At 46.3% G+C, this 14,513-nt stretch overlaps 1 protein-coding gene across 2 annotated transcripts; it reads right to left on the bottom strand.

Annotated features, from left to right (window-relative positions):
• Positions 1-7,134: 7,134 nt before the first annotated feature.
• Positions 7,135-13,108, bottom strand: LOC123402516 (25S rRNA (cytosine-C(5))-methyltransferase NSUN5). 2 transcript variants are annotated; one of them, XM_045096436.1, is made up of 13 exons: positions 12,767-13,108; positions 12,037-12,095; positions 11,811-11,861; positions 11,481-11,613; positions 10,816-10,901; positions 10,575-10,673; positions 10,435-10,488; positions 9,371-9,515; positions 8,695-8,756; positions 8,417-8,504; positions 7,901-7,984; positions 7,644-7,805; positions 7,135-7,547 (listed from the first exon to the last, which is right to left on the bottom strand). In XM_045096436.1, exons 1-13 carry the CDS (start codon positions 13,044-13,046, stop codon positions 7,321-7,323), a joined length of 1,530 nt encoding a protein of 509 aa, XP_044952371.1. In that variant the 5' UTR covers positions 13,047-13,108; the 3' UTR covers positions 7,135-7,320. The 2 variants fall into 2 exon arrangements, with proteins under 2 accessions (XP_044952371.1, XP_044952372.1); XM_045096437.1 differs by lacking the exons at positions 10,435-10,488; positions 10,575-10,673.
• Positions 13,109-14,513: the final 1,405 nt, after the last annotated feature.

The following is a 14,513-nucleotide window of genomic DNA, read 5'->3' as shown; positions in this document are numbered from 1 at the left end:
TACTCAAGCTCTTGAGGCAAAATTTCGTGTTTTGACCCTTTCTGTAAAGTAAATCGAGATCTGACTCACGTTTGAAAAAAAATCAGGATCTGACATTTTTCCTACCGTCAAGCCTATAGCGACAGGGTATAACAACCTACCGTCAAGGTCCCTGACGGTAGGAAAAGGGGCTACCGCCATAGGCTCTATCGGTAACAAATGCACCCCTACCGCCAAGGTGCCTGGCGGTAGGGTGTGTGCCTGCAGACTCTAAAAAATTTATGATAGACGTGCAATCCTATCGCAGGAGACCTTGGCGGTAGGTTGTTACCCTACAGCCATGGGGCTTGGCGGTAGGAAAAGGATCAAATTCTAAAAAAAATTACAAACGAGGGTCGGATCTAGATTTAGTTCCGCAAAAAGGTCAAAATACGAAATTTAGCCACCTCTTGATGACACTGTTCTTTTGTTGTCTGGAACCATGTCAGTACATGTAACTCAGTCTCATAGTAATGTTGAAACCATCAAAGATTTCCTCATTTTCAGAACAAAAGAATTATTTTATTTCTCAAATATTTTCTAATCAATTCAATATTCACCTTTGTGCTCATCAAGGCAAGAAGCTCATTTCTGGCCTCACAAGTCATCTTGGCCTACCGGATATGGAAATACTAAGGCCCCGCTTGGATTGCTGGATTTTTCCAACACCTGTAAAATTTTACATATGTAACTTACCGGTCACCAATTGAATACATGTCAACGAGTTGTATTTGATTTCGGGTGTTAAGCCGCGTTTGGCTGGAGGGTTGCAATCCGGTTGTAATATGTCACAAGCATGTGATAAGGAGGAGCGAGTCAACATCGATGGGGTGAGGGTGAGATGGTGTTTTGGCTGACCTGGATGCGGAGTAGTTGCGGCCGCAGGTGTGGTCGAACGCCATGGCCACGACCTGGTCGACCATGTAGGCGACGCCCTCGACGATGAGCCGGACCATCTCGGCGGGGGACGGGGAGCGCGGGAGGATCGGTGTGCGCCAGCCGGTGGACAGGGTGGTGGAGCCCGAGGCGGTGTCCCCGGAGGAGGATCTAGAGCCGATGGAGACAACAAGGAGGTCGTCGACGCCGGCGGAGAGGGGGAACTCCTGCTTGTTGTGGAGGACGTGTGTGATGGCCGCCGCAGCGGGGTTGCTCATGGCTGCCACACCGCGGCGATGGCCGTGCGGCCGTCCATAGAGCGCACTGCGGCGGCGGCCGAGCCTCCCGCGCAGGTGGCCGCGCACACGTCGTGGAGGCGGAAGTCGAAGATGTCTGTGACAGCCCGATGCCGACGTTCTAGAAGTTTCCCCTTCTATTCCGTTTTTGTCCTGTGTTTGTTTTTATTTGTCGCATCATCATCGCATCATGCGCATCATCTGCATTGCATCGGTGTCTCCGTTGCCGCCCGTTTTCAAAACTTGCATCCGTTGTTAGTTGCCGGTTCTCGCGTTGTCCGTTCTGAGCCCGACTGCACTCGCACGCGCCCGCGGCATCGTCGAAACCCTGTTTTAAAAGTGTGCGTACAACTTTCTCTTATCGGGGTGAAACTTGGCATGCAGTCGTAATTAGTTCTAGCTAGGCCGCCTGTCGAATTTCGTCGCGATCGGAGACCGTCTGGTACCCGAACGGTCGACCGTAGCGGCACCGTATTCGGTCTACCGTCGGACTTCTCTCGGTGTTTTAAAATTTGTTGCCGCGCCGCCCGTTCTCCCTCTCGTCTCCGGTAAACCACCCTACACGGCCACGTACCCGTCCCCGCGTTCGGAATCGTCTGAATCCGACCCCGCGGTTGGACCCGGAACGAAATTCCGGCTAACCTAGCCCCCCTTTGCCTATATATAGAACCCCAGGTTTATTTTAGACAACCTCCACCCTCTTCACCTCGAAATTCGTGCAACCCTCAAACCCTAGCCGCCATCTCCACCCACAGCCTCCTCCCTCAGCCGCCGCCAGGGCCCGCCGAGCCCAGATCGGGCCCGGCCGAGCCCATCCGGCCGGCCGCCGCCATGGCCCGAGCTCCGTGCTCCCAGGGCTCCCTCTCCCGCAGCAGCAGCGCCCGTAGCCCCGTGCCAAGCGGAGGAGCCCAGCTGCCCCGTCGGCCCTGCCTCCGGCCACCGCTCGCCGGCGCCCCTCCCCTCACCGGAGGTCCCCGCTGGCCGCGCGAGGTCGCCACTGTCCCTGCCGCCATGCCTCGTCGCCGTCCTCCCCAGGTACCCTCCGGCCATGGATCCGGTGGATCCCTTCCTCCGCCGGCCGGATCCAGTCCGGGGAAGGGCCGCCTCACCCCGTCTCGCCTGTTGCCGGCGAGCCTGCCGCCGCCGCCCTCTGTGGCGCTCGGGAGCGAGCAGAGCACGAGGGAGACGGCTCGTCCCAGCGCCCCGCCTGGGCCTCTGCCTCCGCGTCGCTCCTGGGCCGGCCTCGCCTCCAGCGCCCCGAGGCCGAGCAGCAGCAGCTCCTCCTGCGCGGTCCAGCACCACCAGGCCCCGCGGCCCAGCCTCTCCTTCGAGCCAGGCCAAGGCCTGCAAGGTGAGCACCCCTTTGGCCCTTATTTCTCGTCCGCGCGAACGTTAACTAGATTGCGCCCATCTGTTCGGCCCATTAGGATAATTAATTAATTTTTCAGAATTAATAAAATTCCAGAAAAATGATGATATTTAAACGTCCGTAGTTCCCAACTCGTGTGTCGGATCGCGACGTGTAGCATATGTATCTTGTGTAACTTTTTGAGTAGAACACGATTTTACAACTTGCATAATTATTTGACGTAGTTTTACGTGTCGAACGCCTAGTTTAGCGTGCTGTCTTATTATGTTTGCGTCCCGTAATATCTTTCGCGCGTGTCCGGATAGCCCGTATGCCTTAGATAAAATGTCCATGTTTTAGGGACCATTTTTCCATCCATTTTAGAGCGGTCATTTGTATTTTTGCGTGTACGGTTTGCTGGTAGTTTATTTTCTCGTGTATAGGTTATTATCTCGCATTTTAGTGTGTCTTTATTTTGTGTTGCAACCCCATATATTTTATATGTTTCCGGGGTAGAAAAATCCCATGGATTTTTCTGTGCAATTAGTTTTAGCTTTTGAGGAAGTTAGTTCGCGAGATATTTTGCTATGTTGCCCTTTTGTTTAATTCGTAGGATTTATTCCGTGCGTCGATTGACGGAGTTGTCAACTAGAGAGTTGATCTTCGATGTTTTGTTTAGCCCCTGGTATTTTTGGTTGCAATAGAAATGCATGTTTAGGAGTTGTTTGCTTGCTCTCAAGTTGCTAGAAATAGTGCTGATTTGGAGGAGCTGAAATATTTCTAAGTCTGGGATCTGTTATTATTTTGTTGCTGTCTTGTCTTGCTTGCATCTTGTGATCTGTAGCTCTTTTGAGGTTGGTCCAATGGAGTTAGTTGTACCCCTTGTGTTTCTCTAGCATTCTGTAAATTTTCATGCCATTTGGAGTCCTGTAGCTATAGGTTTTAATGTTGTCAATATTGATTCAGATCGAAAACTGCACTTTCATGAGGTGTAATTTTCACTAAGTCTGAAATAGTGTGTGGGATGCCTTTTTGTGTCTTCTTGCCCTAGTGATCCATGATGCCATGATAGTTGTTGTTAGTTGTTTGTAGTAGTGCTTCTTTCCCTCTTTCGTGTCATGCCTTGCTTGAGTATATCGGAGATGTGTAGCTCGTAGTTGTGGGGCGTAGAAGATGTTATGTGGCTGATTTTGGCAGATTGTAGACATTTCTTGTTTTGCTCGTAGTTGTTGAACCGTAGCTCCGATTTGATCGTGTCCTACATGAAACTTGCTTAGAATCTCGTGTAGTTTCATTTTCTCTTGCTGTTTGTATGCTTAGAAGTGCTCGTGACCGCTGTTGCATACATATTGCATTCATGCCATCATATCTTTTGGTGCTTGTATCTTTTGATCCGTAGCTCCGTTGGAGATGATATCTATGTGTAGTTTGCTTGAAATGACGCGTAGAATCACGTGAACCTATTTGTTTTGTTGTTTAACAACTAATTAAATGTGTTAGTTCAGATCTGGACAGAATTGTAAATTAACATGTGAGGTCGTCTCGGAGATGCTATATGTCATTTCCGACCTCATTTAAAATGCATAGATAGGTAGTTTAATTACGCTTCACCTCTTGCCATGTTTAACCACATTTAATATTGCCGTGTATCCAATCGGGATATAACTAAATAATTAACGTGGAGTTTCGTCAATATGCAACTCGTTGCATATTGAACTTCACTTAATGTGTAGTGTTTGATTGGGTGAATTGTCTTGCCGTGACTTGTTTGCATTCAGCCTGTCCATGCATCATATGTGTTGTGCATCGTGTGGTGCATCCCGTGTGTTGATGCTTGTTTCCGGTTTTCCCCGTGTCGATAGAGTTCCGCAAGCGTGTCGGATGTGAGGACCCGTTCGACTACGTCGGTTCGTCTGCTTCACGGAGGCATTCTTCTTCCAAGCAGGATCTCAGGCAAGATGATCATTTCCCCAGATACCATTACTATCATTGCCATGCTAGTTTATCGCTTCTATCGATTATGTCTCGTTGCCTACCACATGTTAAATGTCAGCCTCTCAACAATGCCATGTTAACCTTCAACCTGTTCAACCTAGCAAACCACTGATTGGCTATGTTACTGCTTGCTTAACCCTGTTGATAGCGTTGCTAGTTGCAGGTGCAGATGCTTCCATGTGAAAACATGGGTTCCTTGTTATATCACCATATTTTAAATGTTATTTAATTTAATGCACCTATATACTTGGTAAAAGGTGGAAGGCTCGTCCTTTTCTAGCCTGGTGTTTTGTTCCACCTTTGCCCCCTTAGTTTCGGCTACCGGTGTTATGTTCCATAATTGAGCGCTCCTAACACGATCGGGGTTGTTATGGGGACCCCCTTGATAATTCGTTTTAGATTAAAGCTGGTATGGCAAGGCCCAACTTTGGTACTACATTTGCCTAATAACCTAATAATAATGCATAGGGACCCGCCAGCACCCGCGGACTAATTTAATCAACCCCCGGGCCAGTGCTCCTCATGAGTGTTGGTCCAGCCACCTAGCAGTCGGCGGTGCCACCACGGGGCAACTCGAGGTTTGGTTCTCGTCCACTTTGCATAGACGGTGTGTCCTGAGAACGAGATACGCGGCTCCTATCGGGTTCGTCGACACACCGGGTGGCCTTGCTGGATTAGTTTTACCTTTGACGAGATATCTTGTGCATCGGGATTCCGGTGATGCTTTGGGTAATCTCAGAGTTGAGGTTTTCCATTAGGGAATCCGACGAGATCGCGAGCTTCGTGATTGAGGATTTCTATGCGGCTTGTGGTAATTTGTGATGGACTAGTTGGAGCACCCCTGCAGGGTTAAATCTTTCGGAAAGCCGTGCCCGCGGTTATGTGGAAACGTGGAAACTTTGTTTAACACTGGTTCTAGATAACTTGAAGTTAACTTAATTAAAACTTGCCAACTGTGTGCGTAACCATGACTGTCTCTTTCGTGAGTTCCTTCTCCGATCGAGGACACGATGGGGTTATGTCTGACGTAGGTAGGTGTTCAGGATCATTCATTTGATCATCAGTAGTCACGTCCGCTATGCGTAGATCATCCCCCCTCTTATTTATTGTACTCGTAAGTTTAGCCACCAAATATACGCTTAGCCACTGCTGCAACCTCACCACTTAACCATACCTCACCCATTAAGCTTTGCTAGTCTTGATACCTTTGGAAATGAGATTGCTGAGTCCCCTGTGGCTCACAGATTACTACAACACCAGTTGCAGGTACAGGTAAAGGTTCCTTGACGCGAGCGCGTTGATTGTTCATTTAGAGTTGCTTCTTCTTCATCATCATCGATCTAGGATGGGTTCTAGGCCGACAGCCTGGGATAGCAAGGATGGACGTCGTTCTTCTTTTGTCGTTTGCTTTCGTCCGTAGTCGGACCCTGCTCTTACTCTTGATGATAATGTAATGTACTGATGTGACTCTGGTGTAGCTTGTGGCGAGTGTAAGCCAATTCTATTATATACCTCTTATTTTCAGTACATGTACTTGTAACGATATCCATTCTTGCGACACGACGAGATGCGCTTCTATCCCTGACGAGGCCTTCGTGCCAAATTGATGATAGGGTCGCATCTTGGGCGTGACAATGTCGCTCTCGACGGCGTCGGCGCGGGAGAAGAGGAACGGCACGCCCGTGGCCAGGTCGTAGCACGGCGCCTAACCCCGTCGTGGCCACCGTCGTCGGACTACGTCGCCCCTTGCGAACACCGGCGCCAACACCTCCCCTCCCTTGTGGCTGCGGCGGCGCAGGGCTGCCCTCGGCCTCGTCTTTCTTAGGTCTTGCGGAGTGACCGAAAGGGTTGGGGGAAACGACCAGTTCATGTCTGTATCGGATACCGGCCTGTTACAGACGTAAATCGAAAAACCGGTGTAAGATTTACAGCCCAAAACGGTAATCCAATCACCTATATGAAACCCACCTGTTTTTTCCCTGCAGAGGTATAATTTACAGGTGGTTTGGGCAGCGAAACGACCATCCAAGCAGGACCTAATGAAGGATAGCTCATCCTTATCAAAAATATCTAAAGTTCTAGGTTTGTCATAAGTCAAACTGCATTAAGTTATAGCCAAACTTACTAATTTCCATATAACGTCAAATATATACTTTATGAATGTAATGAAATCGACTTGATGTTGTACTAGTTTAAGTATTTAGGTACTTACTCTCTCCGTTCCTAAATACTCCCTCCGTTTCAAAATAACGGTCTCAAGCTTAGTGCAACTTTGTACTACAGCTAGTACAAAGTTAAGACACTTATTTTAGAACGGAGGGAGTATAAGTCATTTTAGAAATTTCACTATGGGACTACATACGAAGTAAAATGAATGAACCTACACTCTAAGTGTGTCTATATACATCTGTATGCAGTACCTACTAAAACCTCTAAAAAGACTTATATTTAGAAACGGAATGAGTAGTGTTTAAAAAGTGAGCACTGCATGTAACACCCGAGTACCAGAGCTTTCAACCGCCTAATCATAAAAATACGCCTCTCATTAAGACGAGAATTGAACTAACTTCCTTTCCGACTCATGTGCAAGCTCGGGTGCAATTAGTGGTAATACACGTTGCTTTTTCGATGTTAATTGCTCCAAAACTGAATGTGCACAATGGCCTTATAGTTTATAATTCCGCCTACAGATCGGGGAAACACAAAATTCAGTTACAAGTTCAAAGCCGGCTTCGTTCAGCTGCGGCTACCAAAAGAAATCGCTCAAAGATCCTAGGGCAAACGTCTCTAAAGACCCCAGATGGAGCAGAGCACGTCCATCCTGGACAATCTCAAGGAGCTGAATGCCCTGAGACCTCCACTTCGCGTTGTGCAAGCTCGTTTCCTTTTCCTTGGCAACGCGCCACCGGTGTTGCTAGGCTCCAAAGCATCAGCCGCAGCTGCTTTCCTCACAAACAGCGCTATGAAGAATCCCTCGAGGTCATCCTCAGGGTCTGTCCGAAGCAAATGCTCGGCTGCAAACAAGGAAAGCCGTGAGGGCGTATAATTTCATGTCAACAGAAAGCCATCCAGGAGCGTGTTGTTGAGTTATTCAGGTAAGGAGCACGTACCTCCGTCGAAGACTGGAAGGCCACGGCGCCTCCATTGAGGGAATGGGGTAGAGAGCTCGAAACCTAGTGATGAAGCTAAAGGCAGCACAGAGCTGACGACGTCCTCATTCTCTGCTTGGTGTATTGAACATGTGCTGTAGACCAATCTCTCTACCGAGGGAACTGCAGACATGGATGGAAGCTTTTCGCTTCAGTTTCTGCGACAGTTGTCCATTGAAATGCGATCATTGAACAGACCGAGTAGAGTAGGAACTTACATGATAGAGCATGTGAGAGAGCTTTCCGCTGAAAGGCGGACAGTTTCCTAATTCTTGCGCTTGAACCTGCATCACCCTGATCATCTGCAGAACAGGGTTTCTTTCAGTGTTAAATGTTGCAATTGGATACTGATATGATGGTGGTGGGGTGAATCTGCTTCCCTCACTTGCATCTATAAAAAAAAGTAGACCTTACAAGACATCCCTGACACTCAAATGCTTAATTATTTCAGGCAAAATTGACCAAGCAAGCAAAGCCCCTGTGCCAACTACAGAACTACAGAAGGCCAGATGACCCCATCAGAATATCAAACTGCACAGGATGCTAACAGAACCTTAGCCTTCTTATTGTCCAAGAAAAAGAAAAAGAAGTTCATTTTCATGGCTGGTGGAGAAAACTAGGGTGAACCCAATGTGGTATGAACACACATTGCTGCCATGCAGATTCCAAGTTTCATATTGGATAAGAGAAGTACATATATGTCAGTAAGAGCAGCCTCCATAGCATATGGTTACCTATAGAATGTGAAGGAAGCAAGTGGTCGAGTCTCTCTGTAGAGATTCCAGATCCAGAGCAAGAGGGATCTAATAGAATAGCACGAACCTGCACAATCATCATTGCAATGAAGTACACTACACAATTAGGGATGATTGTTCGACAAGACAAATAAAAAGCTCAAAAGATGTATGCTTGTCTGAAGTTTACATCAATAGACAATAGATCATTATGGATGTCAATACATGAACTTAATCTTTCTAATAATAGTAAGAATAACAATACAAGTACTACAAACCTCTGCATATGAAGGATCATTGCTATCTATATTCAAAAAGTCACCAATAACTGTTTCAATATCTACAAAACTGGTTAAGAAAATCTGATCATTGTATCATGTCAAAAACTTTGCAACACATAGTACATGGTGAACAGGTAGATACAGTTGCAAATTGGAAGTAAAAGATTACATACAATTAAACAAACAAATGATCACCATAGATAGTCCAAATATATCACAGCGACCCCCTTGACATAATGGTTAGTGTATTATACTTTAGAGAAAAATGATATCAAGGGTTGGGTCAAAGACTCAAAGTAACCAGAAGACAAGGGAATGCGTGATCATTTCCACATACACAAAAAAGGTGCAAAGATATGCCTTATTGAAAGATGGAATGCTGTTAGTTTTGTGCCCTTGTGAATAAATGTCAAACAAATATATGAAAGCTACTGTCACAAAACAAAAGTATTTGAAACTCTCTCGGGTGAGCAGGGGATTTGTATTGAAGGTCAAAAGAATTCACGAGGTACTTATTTTATTGCAGAAATTATGCGAACTTCTAAACATATTATTTTCCTAGATTAAATGCAAGGTGAAAAGCATGATTTAACAGTAAAATAATGCACAGGAAATATATAATTGCGAAATCGCTAGAGCTAGAAGTAATAATGAAGCATTTAAGAAAGGATACTGTTTGCTCCAGATTTTCTAACAGTATGTTGCAATGTCTTGGCCCTCTCTTTGTTAAGTTCACAAGCAATAATACTCCCTTCTCCATTCATAAGTGCAGCAAGGTGGACTGTTTTGTTCCCTGGAGCCGCACATGCATCAATAACCTAAGTTTAATGTTCAACTGGAAATTAATGATCTGACATGATACAAGTCTTAAGTATGTAACGTAACACAAACCAGAGTGATACTTATCAACTGCTCAGAATGCAACATTCTTCCCATAATCACGAGTCATGAAGAATAGTAAATAAGCATAGACTTTCATTTGCAAACTTTAAAAATGATATACAAATTGTTAAGTGATACTCCCTCTGTAAACTAATATAAGAGCGTTTAGATTACTATAAAGTAGTGATCTAAATGCTCTTATATTAGTTTACGGAGGGAGTACATATCAGGATTACTATAATTTACACTGACGGCATCCCTCAAAACTTTTCTTTCCAAGAAAACTCCGCGTCACCACAATTTTACGTGCAGTACTAAGGTCCAGAATATAGTTGTGTAAAATCCTATCAATTAAGAAAGATGGTAATGTAACTAAAAATAAATACTTCACTCAGCTCAAATGGTTGCAACTCGCAAGATAACAATAAATATACGCAACAAGAACTAGTGCGATCAAATATACTACACTAACTGTTATGACCGGTACAACGTACCAACGGAGGAGGCCCAATGGGCAGGGTTAATTACGGGCTTAGCCCAAGTTATCTTACCTATCTTAGAGTCCAAGTTATATTAGAGTCCAAGTTAGAGTCCAAGTTATCTAGGGTTTAGTGGAGGCTGTCCTCCTATATAAACACATGTACCCCTTCGATATTAAGCAGACAATAAACAGTATATTCTGTTGTCGTCTCCCTCAGGAGACGAGAGCCCCAAACCCTAGCCGCCTCTCTCTCTCTCTCTCACGCCGCGACAGCGCCCAACCGCCGGCGCCGGCGTCCCCAACCTCGCAGCCCGCACTTCCACCCCTACAACCTACGTCCGAGACCTGGTAGAACCCTAGCCTCTACCACTAACCTTCCAACCTGGCTGAGGGCTCAATGCAGCTGCCACCATACAACTTGCTTTTCCCTGAGCAAACAGGTTGAAGTGAGAGAGGAAATATTATTAACCAAAGTTTCTTTCAAATGCAGATGCTAAGTCTCACAAGGCTTCACCTGCAATAACACCTTTCCATCTGTGACCAATGGATGTTTATGCATATCAGTTCCAGGCGGGAGCACCAGCATGTCTGGAACTATATTATCTTTATCAACCTACCAATAGGTGAATTTCAAGTATCACTAAGAATGGTAGAGCATGAAAATGATATCGAAGTTATACCAAGAAACATTGGACAGGAGGTTTGTTACTTGGAGAACATGCTTGCTGAACAGTACTAGAAGATAAGTGAAGTACCTTGTGCATTTTACTTAGTACTTCAATAACAGATCCTGTTGTGGTCTTGAGTGTGTTTACACGAACAAACCTGGGCTTTGGTTTGACTGCAGAAATAAAAGGATAATGAACAGCATTGCATGCACATAATTTTACTAGTGCCATATAATTTATGTATAATGAGGGTGGCATATAACTGATATGTCAAAATTGAGCAAATGCACAGCAGCAGTTGTGGTACACCTTCGCCAGGACACGGTTGTGATCTAATATTGAAAATTACATTGTTTTTTCCAAGTAGTACGAAAATAGCTACTGTTTATTAGTTGTTCCTTTGAAGGATATTATCTAAAATAGAATTAACAGATTTCCCTAAGTTAACTAGAACTTGTCAGTTATCATATGGAGTCAGAAAGTACTCGACATAAAAAATGCTTAAAGTCTTAAACCTAGCATGAAAGTCAGTATTGAGTGTTGACACAAGAAAACAACCTCATATAATACACTGTATATGAAATAATTGAATTTCATAGCTGCAACACCTCACATAAGATTGCTACAAAATGAATGCATTTGATCTGGATGGTCAAAATCATCAGGCGGCTCAAAGATGCAGGGGCAATCATATTACAGGAACAGTCAATGATCTACTACAAAAGGGACTTGTCAGAGATGGAGAAGGATACCTGTAGTTTTCTCGCTTAACAAATCCTCGACATTACTGACTTTCCTTTTAACACATATTTTCTGAAGAGCAATCTTAAAAGTATCTTTATGTAGCATAATGTACTCCTCGACAGATCCAGAAACTACAATCTCCTACGAATGCTACTTCATGTCAGATTCTCTTTGAATGGGAAGAAAAAGAGGAATAACAAGACTGATGAATCGAATGACATGGCAAACTAGTATACTTAATTTCATAACTCAAGATTTAACTGTTTTATAGCAACAAGGTTAGAACTTAACAATTAGAAGGTTAGACACTTATCCAAAGAACCTAGTAACTGACAAACCTGGCCGAAGAGGATGTCGTAGGCCGTCACATAAACTAATTCCTCTTGTTTCTGCAAGAAAAAGGAAATGCGTAGTCAATCCATGCCTTACTGTCTTGCCTGACGGTGTTATAACTTATAAGTAGACACTTCAGGGGCATGAAACCTATCAACACAAGACTGGTATAAACAGTGTATAGCAAGAAGGGAATCAATTAATTCATAACATTTGGTTCAGTTGGTTGACCTTCCATTTGCTGGTGAATAATCCACTTGATACTAAAACCTCCTTAAGAATTGGAAGATCTGATCAAAGGAAACAAACAAATTATGAGGGAGAAGTCAATGCAGGAACAGACAAACTGAGAGTTAAAGCATAACTGCAGAGAACTTGTGTTTGCTTATTTCAAGCAGCGCCACATATGGTTTTATTTCCTGGTCGTTAGGTGTGTACATTCTCATCGGATGGACTAGCATACTGATCGAATATGTACAGTTCTTTAAAGTTATTAGTACTTCTATAACTAGAGTTTGCAGAGCATCACTCTCCGGAAGCTTGAGTTAGCCAGAAATCCACTCTGGTAACATAGGCATATCAATATATTTACTCATTTGATAGATCGTGCTTGGACAAAAAGAATTGTATCCAAGGTAGTATAGACATAATAGTATCTTCAACATGAAGAAAGGAACTCCTCCTCTTGATTTCACAAATAACAACAGTATTAATATGAGAGATGATGGCACATAACCACGTGCACAACTAATTGCAAGTCCAGCTTCGTACAGATTCGAACTCTGCCCTTCAACTAACACACCAACGACATGCGATGCCAGAGCATTTTTACAGAGGCATTCTATCTGGCGCATTGGACATCATCGCGAGAATGCAACGACGAGGCTCTGCACAGGCATTACATCGAACACCTTGCACGCGAGCACGCGGGCGCGCAAGAAGGTTGGAGATGGGGGCTTACACTTGAGGGTCTGGCAGACGAGGGCGAAGGTAGCGCGTTTGTTGCGTACGGAGGGGGAGAAGACAAGGGACTTGATGGATCCCCCTGAGCGCTTGGAGGCGTCCCCGCGTAGCACGCGCCGGAGCACCGTAGCCGCCTCGCGCCGCGCGAAGAAGGCCGCTCGCTCCCCGGCGTCGCGGCTCGCCATCCGCCGCCCCGGCTGGCGTGGTGGCTGCCGGCTCTGCCCGCCCTTCGCAGGAACGTGGCTGCGATTCTTAGGCGGCGGCGGCGGCGGCGGCATGGCTGATGGCTCCCGGCTACCTGCCGAGTTGCGGGTTCTTCTGGGCTTTAGGTAACGGTAAGCGTCCAAAAAGAATTGCGATTGCTGGGTTTTATGGTGCGCGGCCAAAATCAAGTCAGATCTACAAAAGGGAAATTATTATTAAGAACAGTAAAACCGAACCCTTTCTGAGCTCTCTCAGCAATTAGCGTTTTTCAGCCGTCCGTTTTGGCGATCTTGACGTTTCTGACCGTTAGGTATGTCGTTCAGTTCGACCTCCGACGCACGTTTCTCGTTGTTGGGTCACCTTTGTCCCTAACCCGTCCCGCATGGGCTATTCCTGGGCCGGCTGTCCTTGGACAGCTACTCTGGAGGCAGAATCGAAAGCCTGTGGATCATTGCTACGGGTTACCGTCGGATCTTCTACGAACGATCTCAATTTTACTTTGTGTCCACCACATAGCCCCAATCAATCCCTCCTCGACCCCTCCCGACGTTGGCCTATGGCGAGACCTCGTGCGCTGCCGTTGTAGTCGTCGTGAGAGAGAGAGAGAGATAGGAGAGAGGGAGGGAGAGAAGGAGGGACATCCCCCGTGTATGTGTGGCGAGCGAGGGCGATGCCTCTGGTCACATCGGTGCCCGACTCCTCGGCGTGTATGGCGTCTCGCCGGCGGGCGCGGCACAAGGGGCGGTAGCGGTCGATCGCACCAATCTCATCCTCGCGCTGGATTTGTTCAGCCTTGTGTCTCATTGTGTTTCACGATCTTCAGGTTAGGCCGATCCCAGTTACCTGTTCCATTTTATTCTGGGCTCCTTCTAAATGAACCTTTTTCGAGCTCTCTCAGCGATTAGCGTTTTTCAGCCGTCCGTTTTGGCGATCTTGACGTTTCTGACCGTTAGGTATGTCGTTCAGTTCGACCTCCGACGCACGTTTCTCGTTGTTGGGTCACCTTTGTCCCTAACCCGTCCCGCATGGGCTACTCCTGGGCCGACTGTCCTTGGACAGCTACTCTGGAGGCAGAATCGAAAGCCTGTGGATCATTGCTACGGGTTACCGTCGGATCTTCTACGAACGATCTCAATTTTACTTTGTGTCCACCACATAGCCCCAATCAATCCCTCCTCGACCCCTCCCGACGTTGGCCTAGGGCGAGACCTCGTGCGCTGCCGTTGTAGTCGTCGTGAGAGAGAGAGAGAGATAGGAGAGAGGGAGGGAGAGAAGGAGGGACATCCCCCGTGTATGTGTGGCGAGCGAGGGCGATGCCTCTGGTCACATCGGTGCCCGACTCCTCGGCGTGTATGGCGTCTCGCCGGCGGGCGCGGCACAGGGGGCGGTAGCGGTCGATCGCACCAATCTCATCCTCGCGCTGGATTTGTTCAGCCTTGTGTCTCATTGTGTTTCACGATCTTCAGGTTAGGCCGATCCCAGTTACCTGTTCCATTTTATTCTGGGCTCCTTCTAAATGAACCTTTTTCGAGCTCTCTCAG

This window comes from Hordeum vulgare, chromosome 6H, assembly GCF_904849725.1.
Source record: "Hordeum vulgare subsp. vulgare chromosome 6H, MorexV3_pseudomolecules_assembly, whole genome shotgun sequence".
Taxonomy (NCBI): domain Eukaryota; kingdom Viridiplantae; phylum Streptophyta; class Magnoliopsida; order Poales; family Poaceae; genus Hordeum; species Hordeum vulgare.
Note: the sequence above shows the minus strand (reverse complement) of the source record. Positions and strands in the feature narration are given on the sequence as shown.

Excerpts from the sequence above, each read along its gene's own strand:
- LOC123402516 (XM_045096436.1), bottom strand. The coding sequence starts at position 13,046 with ATGCCGCCGCCGCCGCCGCCGCCTAAGAATCGCAGCCACGTTCCTGCG. Across the intron at positions 8,757-9,370 it reads TAGAAAATCTGGAGCAAACA|ATATTGAAACAGTTATTGGT; the intron begins GTATCCTTTCTT and ends CCAGTTTTGTAG. Across the intron at positions 8,505-8,694 it reads ATGATCCTTCATATGCAGAG|GTTCGTGCTATTCTATTAGA; the intron begins GTTTGTAGTACT and ends ATGATTGTGCAG.